This window comes from Anolis sagrei, chromosome 1 (assembly GCF_037176765.1).
Source record: "Anolis sagrei isolate rAnoSag1 chromosome 1, rAnoSag1.mat, whole genome shotgun sequence".
Taxonomy (NCBI): domain Eukaryota; kingdom Metazoa; phylum Chordata; class Lepidosauria; order Squamata; family Dactyloidae; genus Anolis; species Anolis sagrei.
In genome coordinates, this window is record NC_090021.1 from 160,490,175 (window position 1) to 160,507,065 (window position 16,891).

The window sequence follows — 16,891 nt, forward strand, 5'->3', positions numbered from 1 at the left end:
CTTTTGAGAAGAAAGCAGAGATGGATGCTGGAAAACATCCTTGAAAGTACTGATTGCTATCAATCCTAAATATGATTCTTCCTGTTTCAGTGAACTCAGCCAATGAAAATAATACTGGAGTTCCCAGATGCCTTGATAGCACATCGCAAGTGCTGAACCTGACTCAGCACATAGAAGATGGCTTTGAAAGGCAGCATATCACAGGAGCTGTCTTCATAGACCTGTCAGCAGCTTATGATACTGTAAACCACTGCCTCCTGAGAAAAATGTATAATATCACATTGACTACCACCTCACCCGCCTCATAGGAAACCTGCTACAAAACAGGAGCTTTTTTTGTTGAGTTCCAGGGCCAGATAAGCAGATGTCAGAAACAGAAAAACGCCCGGGGGGGGGGGGGGGGGGGCTGCTTGCTCCATCCATGTTCAACATTTACACAAATGACCAGCCACTGCCGGAAGGGACAGAGAGCTTCATCTATGCTGATGATCGCACCATTACTGCTCAAGCAGGGAGCTTTGAGATGGTTGAACAGAAGCTCTCCGAAGCTCTAGGTGCCCTTACCGCCTACTACAGGGAAAACCAGCTGATCCCTAATCCATCTAAAACACAGACATGTGCTTTTCACCTTAAGAACAGACAAGCATCCCGAGATCTGAGGATTACCTGGGAAGGAATCCCACTGGAGCATTGCAGTGCACCCAAATACCTGGGAGTCACTCTGGACCGTGCTCTGACCTACAAGAAGCACTGCCTGAACATCAAGCAAAAAGTGGGTGCTAGAAACAATATCATACGAAAGCTGACTGGCACAACCTGGGGATCACAACCAGACACAGTGAAGACATCTGCCCTTGGGCTATGCTACTCTGCTGCTGAGTATGCATGCCCAGTGTGGAACACATCTCACCACACTAAAACAATGGATGTGGCTCTTAATGATCACGGAGTGTCTTCGCCCTACACCACTGGAGAAATTATGCTGTGTAGCCAGTATTGCACCACCTGACATCTGCCGGGAAGTAGCGGCCAATAGTGAAAGGACCAAGGCAGTGATATCTCCAGCTCATCCCCTGTTTGGGTATCAGCCAGCACGTCAACGACTTAAATCAAGAAATAGTTTTCTAAGATCTACAGAGACACTTGCTAGAACACCTCAGTAAGTGAGAGTCCAAAAGTGGCAGGCTCAAACCCAGCACCTCAATCAATGGCTGATACCAAATGAGAGACTCCCCCTGGGCACACAGAAAACTGGGCAACTTGGAAGGCGCTGAACAGACTGCGCTCTGGCACCAGGAGAAGCAGAGCCAACCTTAAGAAATGGGGCTACAAAGCGGAATCCACGACATGCGAGTGTGGAGAAGAGCAAACTACAGACCACCTGCTGCAATGCAACTGAGCCCCGCTACATGCACAATGGAGGACTCTCTTATAGTAACACCAGAGGCACTCCAAGTGGCCAGCTACTGGTCAAAGGACATTTAATCAACTACCAAGCTTGCAAACTTTTGTGTTTTGTCTGTTTGTTTTTTTTTAAAAAAAATGCAATACAACTGTCTGGTTGCTCCTGACACAATAAATAAAATTGGTAGAAAAAGAATGATACACGACTTTTCTGGCTATCAAACTTCCCTAACATGCTCCCCTTCCCAAAAAAGTATTGAGATCTATTGAACCTGTTTCCATGCTAGAGTTTGACTCCACTCAAGAGACTTAGTACTATCATAAATTTATATGAGCTGTTTGTTACTACAATGTGTTTAGCTTGGCTTCTAAATAATAGTATTTGCTTCCCACACTTTAGGAAACAGTTATGGATTGTAAGAAGTATTCTAGGCAGCTATAGTCTTAAATAATCAAATGTACTAATTTGCCTGGAATTAATGTCTTCAATTTTTATAACCAATGTCAGAAATGTTTTGAATGAATTACCTCTATTTTTAGTGAAAAAATAGAATATGATACTGACGTCATAACTTGACAAGTGGTAGAGAACAGCAATGTTTGTGGTGTGTGTTGTTGTTGTTTATTTGTTCAGTCACTTCTGACTCTTCGTGACCTCATGGACCAGCCCATGCCAGAGCTCCCTGTCAGCCATCACCACCCCCAGCACCTTCAGAGTCAAGTCAGTCACTTCAAGGATACCATCCATTCATCTTGCTCTTGGTCAACCCTTCTTCCTTTTTCCTCCCTTTTCCCCAGCATCATTGTTTTCTCTAAACTTTCCTTTCTTCTCATGATGTGGCCAAAGTACTTCATCTTTGCCTCTACTATCCTTCCCTCCAATGAGCAGTTGGGCTTTATTTCCTGGAGGATGGACTGGTTGGAGCTTCTCGCGGTCCAAGGCACTCAGAATTTTCCTCGAACACCACAGTTCAAAAGCATCCATCTTCCTTTGCTCAGCCTTCCCTATAGTCCAGTTCTCACATCTGTAGTGTAAGAAGACAGTATGCATATTTTGCTCTGTGGAATATCCCTAAAGCCAGGATCACTTTGGTAGAATTCTAAAAAGGAAGTAACTGAAATCATGGTTCTGGGGCCAGGCTTTTGGACAGCAGGCATAATATCACTTTGGATGTGGAATTGGACTGGAATGGCTATATGGTTGACAAATATTTTTCATTGATTTTAATTTAACGATTTATTTATTGTTTTAAACTGTTGTTCCATTGTTGTATTTGCTTGTATGCTGCGGCATTAAACTGCTGCCGAGTGTGAGCCGTCCTGAGTCCCCCCCTTGGGGGTTGAGAAGGACGGGGTAGAAATGCTGGAAATAAATAATAATAAATAAAATGGTCTCAACTTTTATTTGGAAAAGATCATTTTTGTACTTGAATCAAGTTGTTTCTGATTCAGTAACCTATCATAAGATTTTCTTAGCAAGATTTGTCTGCCTTTCTATGAGGCTGAGAGAGTGTGACCTACCCAAGATCATCCAGCTGGTTTCCATGACTGAGCAGAATCTGCGTAATTCTCTTTGATCATAGTCCAACATTCAAACCACTAAAAGTGCTAGCTCCTGCATTGGAAAAAATAACAAAATATCATACTTTTATAGAATATGTTGTTATATGCCCTATAAGTGTCTTCCAGTGCCATAATCTTTAGCTAATTTTAGGAATGTGAAATTTCTTCTGGATGAATATCCAATTATTATATCAATAAAAACTAATTATTCATATTTCAAAAGTATGCTATATTTTGCTTGTGGAAAAAGGAAGGTGGGTTCAGTTTATTTAATATATATCTTTAATTGTATCTGCATAGGTATTATTGTTCTAGTTATATAAAAAGAAAAAGATTAAAATGAGTGGAAGAAGAGAGAAATGTGTAGAACTGCAGGCTAATTACTAGAATAATACGATATAAATTGCCATAAGTTGTGAAGGAAACATTGACTACTAACAATGACAATCTGTAAATCACAGTTGCTAGATTGGTGGAGTCTGACTTTCCTGCCTTCATTTATTTATCTCCTTGATACTGTGAAAAAAGTCAGAAAAATGGCAACTGATATTAAATTTCTGATTAAAATGCAGTATTGGCGTGGATACTACCAGTGGAAGAAAACTCTGAAAATTAGAGAAGAAGAAATGATATTTCTAGGAATGGTGAGTCTTCCTTTATATTTTTTCATCATTGTAAATAATAATATATAATATTCAATAATATAAATGAAGTTACAAGGGAAGGTTTTATTAGATACTAGCTTGGGTACCCAGCAATGCCTGGGCTATTTGAAAAAAGCATTGTTTGTTTTTGGATGTTAAGTAAGCTCATTTTGGTAATGTGTAATGCTATTTTTTTATAGAAAAGCCAGTCTTCCTTTCGTTGTTTTATGAATATTCCCATTAGAAAATGCATAAGGATGTGGGTGAACTATAATTCCCAAAAATCATGAGTCAATCGACCCAAACCTCTCCAGTATTCAAAGTTGGCGACATTGGGTCTGTGTGCTAAGTTTGGTCCAGAACTGTCTTCTGCTGGGTTCAGTGTTCTCTGGATGCGGGTGAACTTAACTCCTGGATTCCAAGGTCAATCACTCCCAAACACCAGTATCCAAAGTTGGCCATGCTGGGTCTGGGTTGCACTCCAGAGCAGGATTCCCTTGACTTAAAACACCACACAGCTGAGTTAAAATAGCAAGCAGTGTATTGCAGATAACAAAAGCCAAAGCAATACAAAGTAATCCACAGTAAAAGGTAAATCCAAATTGGGTAGGAAGGAAAAAGGAACAAATATTGCAGAAGAATAGTCCAAAAGAGTCCATGAAACTAGATTCTTGATTTCCAAGACAATAAATAGCAAGGTACTTGAACATGACTCAGTCAGATGCAAAAGTCCAGGAACTTAGAAAGAGAACTTAATGTGAATCCAACGATGCTTTGTCTGCTGTTAGATTCTGTACAGCTATCTCTACTGTGTTTCCCAGACAGCCAAGAACAGATTTTTCATCAGCCTTGGGTTCACTGCTAGCCTCTGGTGTAATCTGACTGAGCACCTTAGAGTCTGATTTGTTTGTCTTTCTGCTCAAGGGCTCATTAACTTCTGCACCTGGAGAAGATAACTGACCAGGCTCAAGGCCTTGAGTATCCTCTTGCAGCAATACAGGCCTTTCTAACTCATCAACTGAGTTACATTCAGGCCCAGGTCATAGACCATCATCCCCATTTCCTTCAGGAACATTCCCATCAGAGAAGTCACTTTGAACATGAACTACATTGTCATTCCCTACATCCACAGCAACCTGATCATTAGACACACAAACCACATTGTCACTCCCATCATCCAGAGCACCCTGCACACTAGACACAAACACAGGCTGACATACAATACTCTGTGTGCCCAAGTTTGGCCTAGATCTGTCATCTGCTGGCTTTAGTGTTCTCTGAATATGGGTGAACTATAACTTCTGGATTCCAAGGTCAGTCACCTCCAAACTCCGCCAGAGTTCAAAGTTTGCCAATCTGGGTCTGTGAGTCAAGTTTGATCCAGATCCATCTTTGGTGGGCTTCAGAGGGCTGCAAAGTGAACTACAACTCCCACCCAAGTGGATCAGTCCCCCAAAACCTCTCTGGTATGTTCTGTGGGTCATCAGGCTTCTGAGTGCCAAGTTTGGCCCTGACCTTTCATTGGTGGGCTTCAAAGTGCTCTTTGAATGCAGGGTAAACTATAACTCCTACCTGGGTGGGTCAGTCCCCTCCCTCAAACGCTTCCAGTATGTTTGTTGGTCCTGGTTCTGTGTGCCAAGTTTGGTCCAGGTCCATCATTGGTGGGATTCAGAGAGCTCTTTGATTGAAGGTGAACTACTTTTATTACTCACTTACTTACTTAAGTAAGTAATACATCCCAGCAACTACAACTCCCAAATGTCAAGGGCAATCACTCCCAAATTCTGTTTGTATTCAAAGTTGGTCATGTTTGGTCTGTGTGCCAACTTTGGTCCAGATCCATTGTAATCTGGGTTCAGTGTGCTGTCTGGATGTAGATGAACTATAACTCCCCGAAATCAAGGCCAATTCCCCCCAAACTCCTCCAGTATATTCTGTTGGTCATGGGGGTTCTATGTGCCAAGTTTGGTCGAGATCTGTTATTGATGAGGGTCGTAGTGGGCTCTGGAATTGGGAGCCCATAGGAAATCGGCCAGAAAAATACTCTATTGCATTCATACACACACACACAAACATACATACATACAAACATTCACTTTGATTATATACTAGCTTGGGTACCCAGCATTGCCTGGGTTATTTGAAAAAAATCTTTTTAAAAATTTTTTTTACAAAATGCATAAGGTTGTGGGTGAACTACAACTCATATCATGCCAAGTTAACCACCTGAAACTCCATCAGTAGTTAAAGTTTGTCATGTTGGGCATATTTGCATCATTGGTGGGGTTCAGTGTGATCTCTGGCTGCAGGATAAACTACCGCTTCCACCATGGCGGGGTTATTTCCCTCAAATCCCTCCAGTAGGTTCAGTTAGTCATAGGGGTTCTGTGTGCCAAGTTTGGTTCACTCATCGGTGGTGGTCACAGTGTCATAGAATCATTGAGTGGGAAGAGACCTCATGGGCCATCCAGTCCAACCCCTGCCAAGAAGCAGGAAAATTGCATTCAAAGCACCCCAGACAGATGGCCATTCAGCCTCTGTTTAAAAGCTCTAGATGTGTCTCTAGATGTAAGTGAACTACAACTCCCAGAAATCAAGGTCAGTTCCCCCCAAACCACTCCAGTATTTTAGTTGGTGTTCTGTGTGCCAAGTTAGGCCCAGGGCATCATTGGTGGGGTCCTGAGTGCTCTTTGATTTCAGGTGAACTATAAATCCCAGTACCTACAACAGCTATAAATCAAGGTGAATTCCACCCAAATCTCTCCAGTGTTTTTCTTAGGTCATGGGGGTTCTGTGTGCCAAATTTTGTCCAGGTCCATTGTCACGTTGTTCTGACTTGATACAGGGTGAACTAGAACTTCCATCATGTGGAGTCAATCTCCCAAACTCCTCCAGTATGTTTAACTGCTGATTAGTCCTGCTCTGTTTATTGTACAGACAGAGTTAAAAAGAGTAGAAAAGGGTTAAGGGAGAGGTGGTGGGTGGGATCATGCAAATTCCACACAGATGGAGAGAGTAGGAAACATATTACCTGTTTCCTGTGGTGGAGGAAACACATACATCTAGGATGAAATTGTCCCCAAATGGAAGCATTCCTTGGGTGGTGGGCAGTATGGTGTTTGGGGAGGACATTGGCAGGGGCTGGGCTACATGTTCAAGGTGCTTGATATAACATGCAATGTCATTGGAAGAAGGGCTTTGAGTGGCTCCTCGGCACAGTGGGTTAAAGCAGTTTGTGAAAGTGGGAACCTGCCTGTGAAAGTGGGGACCCCAGCCACAAACACAAATACATATTCACTTTTATTAGGTATATAGACTAGCTTGGGTACCCAGTGATGTCCGGGTTATTTGAAAAAGGCATTGTTTGTTTTTGGACGTTAGATATATTACCTAACATCGAAGAACACTTAGGTAATTTGTAACACTATTTATTAGAAAGAAGCCAGTCTTTGTTTTTGTTTTTTAGGAATGCTCACATTAGAAAATACATAAGGAGGTGGGTGAGCTACAATTCCCAAAATCATAGGTAAATCCTTCCCTAAACTGCCAGTATTCCCAGTTGGCCATGTTGTATCTATGTGCCAAGTTTGTTCCAGATCCGTCATTGGCTCGGTTCAATACTTTCTTGATAATGGTGAACTACAGATCCCATATTCTAAGGTCAACTTTCTCCAAACCCCGCCAATATGCAGTTGATCATGTTGGGTTTGTGTGCCAAGTTTGGCCCAAATCCATTACTTGCCGGATTCAGTGTTCTTTGAATACAGCTGGACTATAACTCCTGGATGCCAAGGTCAATCACCACCAACCCCCCCTCCCCCCCCCCCCCGTATGTTCTGTTGATCATGGGGCGGGGACATGTGCCAAGTTTGGTCCAGATCCATTATTCATTGGGGTCGCAGTGGTCTGTGGAACTGGGAGCCAACAGAAAAGCAAAGAGAAACATTGCCACAAACATACATATATACAAACATTCTCTCTCTCTCTCTCTCTCTATAGATAGATAGATAGATAGATAGATAGATAGATAGATAGATAGATAGAATATTATATATAGAGAGAGAGACAGAGATTGGGGGAAAAGATTCACAAGGAGTAGTAACAGATTCACAAGGAGTAGGTTGTAGGTTCACGGATGAGAGGAAGGAGGGAAAGGGTTTTTTAGGATGGGTTGTTGTAGGTTTTTCCGGGCTATATGGCCATGTTGTGGAGGCAATTTTTCTCCTGACGTTTCGCCTGCATCTGTGGCAAGCATCCTCAGAGGTAGTGAGGTTTTTTAGGATGTTGTAATGTATCTGCTTTGCTGGTTGTAATATTTGTTTTTGCTTGTCACTTGTATACAATAAAACTTAAAAAATTGTATACAATAAAACTTTAAAAATTGTACATAAGAATCTGTATATATAATAAAGAAGAGTGTTTGTATCGGACAGAGGAAGGGCGGAAGGTGTATGTGGCAGCGTTCTGATTGGCTGCCGCTGTGGTGCTATTTGCATATGGTCTCTGATTGGCCAGCTTCAATAGGAGCCCCTGGTGGAGAAGAGGGTTCATGGCAGAAACGGGGCATGACAGAAGGAAATTTGCATATGGTCTCTGATTGGCCAGCCTCAATTCCAACATTCCGAGATGACAAAGAGAGGAAAGGAAAGGCCAAAGGGGGCTGGGTCAGAACACTCCCAATACAGACCGAAATAGGCACACAGAGCCCCCATCACCCACTCTACATCCTACTGCAGTTTGGAGGACTATGAACCAAGGATGATGGGACTTGCAGTACCACCACTCACATTCTGAGACCGCTGTTAACCTTATCCAATGACTGATCAGGACCAAACTTCGGACAGAGACCTCTCATGACCCACTTTACGTCCTGCTGTGGTTTGGCCGGGGATGGACCGTGGATTATGGGACTTGCAGTACCATTTCTCAATTCTTCATACCACTGCAACCCTAATCCAATTACCAATAAATACTAAACTTGGCACACTGAGTCTCCATGATGCATTCTACATCCAGGTGCAGTTTGAAGGAGGATGCACCATGGACGATGGGACTTGCAAAACCTGCACTCCCTTCCTAAGACCATTATAACAGCCAACAATGATGGATCAGGACCACAATTTACACAGAGAGCCCGCATAACTCACTCTACATCCTGGTGCGGTTTGGAAGAATTTGAAAATGGATGATGGGACTTGCAGTCACTTCACTCCCTGAGACCACTGAGACCCTCGCCAATGACTCATCAAGACTAAACTTGGCACATGGAGCTTCAATGACCCACTCTACATCCTGGAGCAGTTTGGAGGATGACAGACCATGGATGATGGGACTTCAAGTACCTCCACTACCCAAGACTGCTGCAAAACTAATCTAATGCTGCAAAACTAATCTAATGCTGCAAAACTAATCTAACATCTAATGACCAATCAAGACCAAAGTTGCTACACAGAGCCCCCATGACCCACTCTACATCCTGCTGCAGTTTTGGAGAAGGGTGGACCATGGATGATGGAACTTCCAGTACCTTCACTCACATTCTGAGACCTCTGCAAACCTCATCCAATGACGGATCAAGACCAAACTTGGCACATAGACCTCTCATGACCCACGTTACGTCCTGGTGTTGTTTGGAAAACTTTGGAGATGGATGATGGGACTTGCAGTATCTTTGCTCACTTCCTGAGACCACTGAGACCCTCACCAATGACTAATCAAGACTAAACTTGGCACATGGAGCTCCAATGACCCACACTACATCCTGCTGCAGTTTGGAGGAGGACAGACCATGGATGATGGGACTTCAAGTACCTCCACTCCCTTCCAAAGATTGCTGCAACCCTCTTCTAATGACCAATCAAGACCACACTTGGCACACAGAGCCCCCATGATCCACTCTACATCCTGCTGCAGTTTGAAAGGGGATGGACTTTGGATGATAGGACTTGCACTACCTTCACTCACTTACTGACACCACTGCCATCCTCATCTAATGACTGATAAAGACCTAACTTGGCACACAGAGCCCCCATGACCCACTCTATATCCTGCTGCTGTTTGTAGGAGGATGGCCCATGGATGATGGGACTTCAAGTACCTTCACTCACTTCCTGAAAATAATGCAACCGTTATCCAAAGACCAATAAAGACCAAACTTGGCATACAGAACCGCCATTACCCACTTTCTCTAATAACCCGGGCAACGCCGGGTCTCCAAGCTAGTAATATAAATACAGTTCTGTATCTCTGTGTTGTAAAACTTGATAGTGAAAACTTGTTGGAACATCAAAACAGGCATAATTAAGAACCTTACTTCGGACATTTATGGTGTACAACTGACCTAATTGTAAAAGATAATAAATATATAGCTTCAAGTGTGGGACCCCAAGTGAAGGATGGGTAAAACTAAAAGTAGTAGTCTGCTGCAACAAGAGACTGATTACAGCAATGGTTCCTTTGGCTCCTCAGACACTACAATTGCACCAAAATATCTTACCACAATAAATGCAGAAATCACCATTAAGAGCTGTGGGGGAGTTTTATTTCTTATCACAGTGTGTATGTGTGTATTTAAGATATACTGTATATAAAAGACAGACATACACTGTCCAGTCACTCCAGGGGGCAGTGCATGCTTGCAGAGGATTCCTATATAGGGCTCAGTAAAACTATGCCTTCTCCTTGCTTTGTGCGCAGTTGGACTCTACTGAGCCCTGTGGCTTAAAAGACAGTGGAAGGCCAATTATAGTGTGTCTCACTTCTGGACCCCTTGAACAACATTCCCTTCCAGGTCACACTGAATTTAGAGAAATTGTTTTCAATATTCAATGAAATATTGAGAGCAGTACCACAGATGTATGTGGAAGACAGCATTGCAAGCCAGCATTGCAAGCCATTCTAGTGAGGAAACAAAATGGGTAGGAGCAAAAGGAAACTGGCTGGCTGCAAAATAGCTATGTCATGAACTTCGATTTAAAGGAGATAAATGTGAGAAATTGAAGGAGGTCATATCACCAAGGAGGGAAACAAGCAAGCAGCTGAAGTTTGTAGAGAGAGTGGCAGAATAGTTAATGTTCCGAATAAGTTGAGGCTGTGAGACATTAAAAATAACAAAATGGGTCTGCGGCTATGTTCAAAGCAAAAGAAAGAACAAGGAAGTTATAAGTCTGCTGTGTGGAAAAGATGAATACATGCTATCAGGTCAGAAAGAGATGGGAGAATGTCTTAGTTCCTGCTTTGCCTCAATTCTCAAACAAGCGAAACTGCTTAAACTGGCAAAAATAGATCAAATGATGATGTTTAGGGCTTGTAGGCCAAGGCAGGTTGAAGATATGTTATAGAACATAGACTGAAATGAATTCCAGACTTTCAGAGACAGTGTCAGAATTGTATGTGTGTGTATCAGGAGTGGAGAGCTGTCTGATGTTAGAGGGCCCAGTTGGGTTTGAACATGCCTCTATTTCCCCCTTCCCCATCTTTGCTCTCACCCACCCCATTTAGATCTAGGAAAACCTCTTTTTCAATAGAAAGCAACTAGGAGGAAATTGCATGTCGGAAAAAATGCTTTTTCCTGGGTCTAAAATGGCAGAGGGGTGGGTACAAATATGGTGACATTTCTTCTCACATCCCCATGGATAATGAGAACATGGATAATGAGAAGTGTGTGTATGTCTTTGGCGGGGGAGGGGTTATGCATGATTTATTTTATTTATTTTGTATCAAAAGCATGGCATACATTAGTACTGTATAAAACTGATAAAAATAGAAATTGCACAAGATGGAGGATTCTTTTAAGTAGTGCCATTTTGCCAGGTTGTCTTTTGATCTGCCCACTCCACTTCTGAATCTGTTCAGGGGCTTCCAAGTTGCCAATTCTTGGTTTGCCCCTGGTGGCAGACCCTTGAAGAGGGGCATCCAATTGGTATTTCCTGATTTAGCTGCCATAGGGATACTTTTGCAGTTGCTGAGGGAACATTAAGAGGAGTGGTGGTTCTCATGAAGCTTTTCCTTGATTTGAGTCTACTAGGTGGAGGCTTTCCCAGTATTCAACTTTTTTTTATCTTATGGTTGGCATAAGATAAGATCTTATGGTTGGCATAATTTCCTGTTGCAAATGGGGGGGGGGGGGTAATGCTAGCTAGCTTGTAGAGTTTATTAACTGGTGTAAGTTTGAGACATCCTGTGTTTATTCTGCATGTTTTGTTTAATGCTATGTTCACCTGCTTGGCATGGGCAGACTTGTGCCAAACAGGGCAGGTTTACTCTGCAGTTGAGTAAGACAAGGCCAGAGCTGATATTCTTATTAATTTTGGGTCTTCACCGCATGTGCTGCCAGTAAGTTTCCGCAGGATGTTATTGCCTGCAGCTACTTTGTGCTTGGTGTTAATCCAGTGTTTCCTATATGTTAGTGTTTGATCTAAGGCAGTGTTTCTCAACCTGGGGGTCGGGACCCCTGAGGGGGTCGCGAAGGGGTGTCAGAGGGGTCGCCAAAGACCATCAGAAAACACAGTATTTTCTGATGGTCATGGGGATTCCATATGGGAAGTTTGAGCCAATTCTATCATTGGTGGAGTTCAGAATGTTCTTTGATTGTAATGAACTATAAATCCCAGCAACTACAACTCCCAAAAGTCAAGGTCTATATTTCCCCAGGCTCCACCAGTGTTCACATTTGCGCATATTGAGTATTTGTGCCAAGTTTGGTCCAGATCCACCATTGTGTGAGTCCACAGTGCTCTCTGGATATAGGTGAACTACAACTCCCAAACTCAAGGTCAATACCCACCAAACCCTTCCAATGTTTTCCGTTGGTCATGGGAGTTCTGTATGGCAAATTAGGTTCAAATCCATCGTTGGTGGAGTTCAGAATGCTCTTTGATTATAGGTGAACTATAAATCCCAGCAACTACAACTCCCAAATTACAAAATCAGTCCTCCCCCAACCCCCCTAGCATTTACATGTGGGTGCATTGGGTATTTGTGCCCAGTTTGGTCCAGTGAATGAAAATACATCTTGCATATCTGATATTTACATTATGATTTATAACAGTAGTAAAATGACTGTTATGAAGTAGCAACAAAAACAATGTTATGGTTGGGGGTCACCACAACATGAGGGACTGCATTAAGGGGTCACAGCATTAGGAAGGTTGAGAACCACTGATCTAAGGTGACACCAAAATATTTAAGATGGAAACAATGTTCAAGCTCTTGACCTTTGCAGGTAACTTTCAATTTCCTGTTGGCTTCATGGTTCCGTAGATGGAAAGCACACACTTGTGTCTTGACAGGGTTAGGCTTCAGTTGGTTATCTTTGCAGTAGCTAGAGAGCTCTTTCAAGGCATTAGTCAGTTGAATTTTGACTGTTCCAAAGTCTTTTGCTTGTGTTGTTAGGCCAAGGTCATCAGCATACCCAAAAACATTGCTTTTAAACATGTATGTATGATGATCAAAAGACAAACCTGTCACACTGTTTTCTTGGCAAGATTTGGTCAGAGTGCATTTGCCTTTGTCTGCCTTGTGTCTTACCTAAGGCCATCCAATGGATTTCTGACCCTGTTTTCCAGAGTTGTAATGCAGCTCTAAACTTCCCTCCCTGAGATATTCAGAGAGAGAGAGAGAAGAAATGAATGTTGTCAAAAAAGAGACCAAGGGGAATCTCCTGGATAGTGATGCCCCATGTATTTCTAACAGTTCATTAAGCAGAATTCAAAACGATCTTGACAGATTAGAGAGATGGGCCAAAACTAACAAAATGAAGTTCAACAGTGACAAATGCAAGATACTCCACTTTGGCAGAAAAAAACAAAATGCAAAGATACAGAATGGGGGACAATGCCTGGCTCAAGAGCAGTACGTGTGAAAAAGATCTTGGAGTCCTCGTGGACAACAAGTTAAACATGAGCCAACAATGTGATGTGGCGGCAAAAAAAGCCAATGGGATTTTGGCCTGCATCAATAGGAGCATAGTGTCTAGATCTAAGGAAATAATGCTACCCCTCTATTCTGCTTTGGTTAGACCACATCTGGAATATTCTGTCCAATTCTGGGCACCACAATTCAAGAGAGATATTGACAAGCTGGAATGTGTCCAGAGGAGGGCGACTAAAATGATCAAGGGTCTGGAGAACAAGCCCTATGAGGAGCGGCTTAGGGAACTGGGCATGTTTAGCCTGAAGAAGAGAAGGCTGAGAGGAGATATGATAGCCATGTATAAATATGTGAGAGGAAGCCACAGGGAGGAGGGAGCAAGCTTGTTTTCTGCTTCCTTGGAGACTAGGACGCGGAACAATGGCTTCAAACTACAAGAGAGGAGATTCCATCTGAACACGAGGAAGAACTTCCTGACTGTGAGAGCTGTTCAGCAGTGGAACTCTCTGCCCCGGAGTGTGGTGGAGGCTCCTTCTTTGGAAGCTTTTAAGCAGAGGCTGGATGGCCATTTGTCAGGGGTGATTTGAATGCAATATTCCTGCTTCTTGGCAGGGGGTTGGACTGGATGGCCCATGAGGTCTCTTCCAACTCTTTGATTCTATGATTCTAGTGTAAACATTTAGAAAAGAAACTCAGGATGGGTTAATGGATTTATAGTTGGGATATACTTAAAGCTGCTTATCAACTGCTCCTTTTATGTCAGGTAAGAAGAACTGACAAGTATGTTCTGTGTTGTTCAGTGCAGGATGAGCAGGATGAAGAGTAGAAGGAACGCTAATCAAATTTGAGGATGATACTGAACTGGGGGAGAAATAGGGTGATTCTTGGCAAAATGGAAAAACTGAGCCAGCATTAGCACCCCCCCCCCCAAAAAAAAATTCAGCAAAGAAAAACGTAAATCAAATACATCACTTCTCAACCTTTTGGCTAAGATCAAGTAAAGTGTAGTAAATCAAATGCATGTTTTGTGTGGTTATGTAATTTTAATTAATATCACTGCTTAATTGTTATGTAATGGATTTTATATTACTGTTTTATATTGTTGTTTTGATATTGTTGGCATTGATTAGTTGCCTGTGTTAGCCGCCCTGAGTCCCCCCCTCGGGGGGGAGAAGGGCAGGGTAGAAATGGTCTAAATAAATAAATAAATAAATAAAATAGGAGGAGAGACACTTGGCTTGACAGCAGAATGTAAAAGAAATCTAGGACAAGTCTAGGCAATCTTTCTTTGCTTAAATGTTACAAAATGGAGCCAGAATCACAATTTGCCTTCCAAGGCTTCCTCCCCTCTCAAATCCGTTCTCTTTCTTTCTCTTCTCTATATTTAACTCTGCCTTCTCTCTATGCCATTTGGGTATCAGGAGAAGCGAAGACTGCTTTTGCTACAAGCCTGAACTGATTGCTCATAGAGGAATTTTGAAATTAGACAAGGGATTGTTTAAAATTAATTTGAGAACCAGAGGTTAACCATTCCTCAGCAGGAACTAGTCAATCACAATCTAAATGTGAGTACAGAGTAGCTGCTGAAAAGACTTAATGCTTCCGTAGGATGCATCACAAGAAGTAATGATACCATGGTCAGACTTAAAGCACTTTGTGCATGACTCTTTTAGAAAAATATTAAATTCCATACAAAAAAACAACGTGATATAAAACAATATATACTCTCATAACTATTCTTAAAATTTATTAGGAAACATAGGACTCATAGAATCATAGAATCAAAGAGTTGGAAGAGACCTCATGGGCCATCCAGTCCAACTCCCTGCCAAGAAGCAGGAATGTTGCATTCAAATCACCCCTGACAGATGGCCATCCAGCCTCTGTTTCAAAGCTTCCAAAGAAGGAGCCTCCACCACACGCCGAATTCCACTGCTGAACGCCTCTCACAGTCAGGAAGTTCTTCCTCATGTTCAGATGGAATCTCCTCTCTTGTAGTTTGAAGCCATTGTTCCACGTCCTAGTCTCCAAGGAAGCAGAAAACAAGCTTGCTCCCTCCTCCCTGTGGCTTCCTCTCACATATTTATACATGGCTATCATATCTCCTCTCAGCCTTCTCTTCGTCAGGCTAAACATGCCCAGCTCCTTAAGCCGCTCCTCATAGGGCTTGTTCTCCAGACCCTTGATCATTTTAGTCGCCCTCCTCTGGACACATTCCAGCTTGTCAATATCTCTCTTGAATTGTGGTGCCCAGAATTGGACTCGTGAAATAATAAACACAAATTCAGTGTCATTTTTTTTTAAAAAAGCCTGAATTGGAATACATTTTAATGGTTGTGCTTGTGTTGTGTTTTGTGTTCATTGTAGTTTTCAGAAACTGATCAGTCCATGAGGATGGTGTGTGAAAAGGTTTCTCGGGTTATTTAACAATATGTTAACGGATAGCTACATTTCTAGTCTGACCATTACAAATGGCTCTTTGAAGTCAACAATAAGGCTGATGTAGCCCTCGGCAAAATGTGTTTCAGACACCTGTACTAGAGAAAAACCTCCATGTATCATAGGATATGGTTGGGGGATCATGTAGGCCTCTCTAGATCATCATCTATTGGATTACAATTCTCAACATCCCTCAATATTGACTATGCTGAGATGTATAGTCCAGCAACATCTGGTGAGTCAAAAGATTTCCACCCTAGCTTTCAGTTGGGGAGGGGAGTGGAGCATTGAAATTGAATGAACTGTGCTATACATTACCTAATTCAAGCAAGTAACATTTTTAGTAACTAATGTTCCATTTGTGACAGTCCTGTTAAGGGGTAAGGATCTCTTACTAGCTCCAAAATTATACTTTATAGCAGCTTATTTTTATTATGCTACTTTTTGAATACAGTATACTTAAAAGTAGCTATTCTGTGTAAAAAGATATTATCAGGCCATAAATAAGCATGTATCATGTTTCTGTTAATGTGTGTTTCCAATAAAAATGTTTATTTGATCGAATGGCTTGAATAATATATTCTATGTAGTGCCATGTTTCTGCTAGTTGAAAAGTTTGAGAAAGGTTCTCATTATAAATAATGTGAGTGGTAGCTAAAGAAATAATTAGATTGCTTATAGCAAAACTTCAAGCTTTATAAATAAGTAGAGCGTGAATGTTCTTCAGCTTCTGTGAACAGGCAAATAACATGGCTAAAGGGGTATCAAAAGTCTTTCCCATTAAACATACATCTTAAAATGCCATTTTGTCTCTTTTGGATGTTCTACATTTATTCTCTAGAGTTTGGTCCTATGCTAATGATCTCATTAATCCAAACTTGCGATTGACCCCATCTGTGTTTGTGCATGTGTGCATGCATGTGACTACAGTGCACTCTTATTTCACAGGAAAATAGAACGATTCCCTGAAA

At 42.0% G+C, this 16,891-nt stretch overlaps 1 protein-coding gene across 2 annotated transcripts in view; it reads left to right on the plus strand.

The window, feature by feature from the left end:
* Positions 1 to 16,891, plus strand: part of IQCA1 (IQ motif containing with AAA domain 1) — a 115,427-nt gene that overhangs the window by 8,114 nt on the left and 90,422 nt on the right. For both annotated transcript variants that reach the window (XM_060783944.2, XM_060783962.2), the window contains exon 5: positions 3,540 to 3,611. In XM_060783944.2, the coding sequence (XP_060639927.2) occupies positions 3,540 to 3,611 (72 nt within the window). The remainder of the gene's footprint in view (positions 1 to 3,539; positions 3,612 to 16,891) is intronic.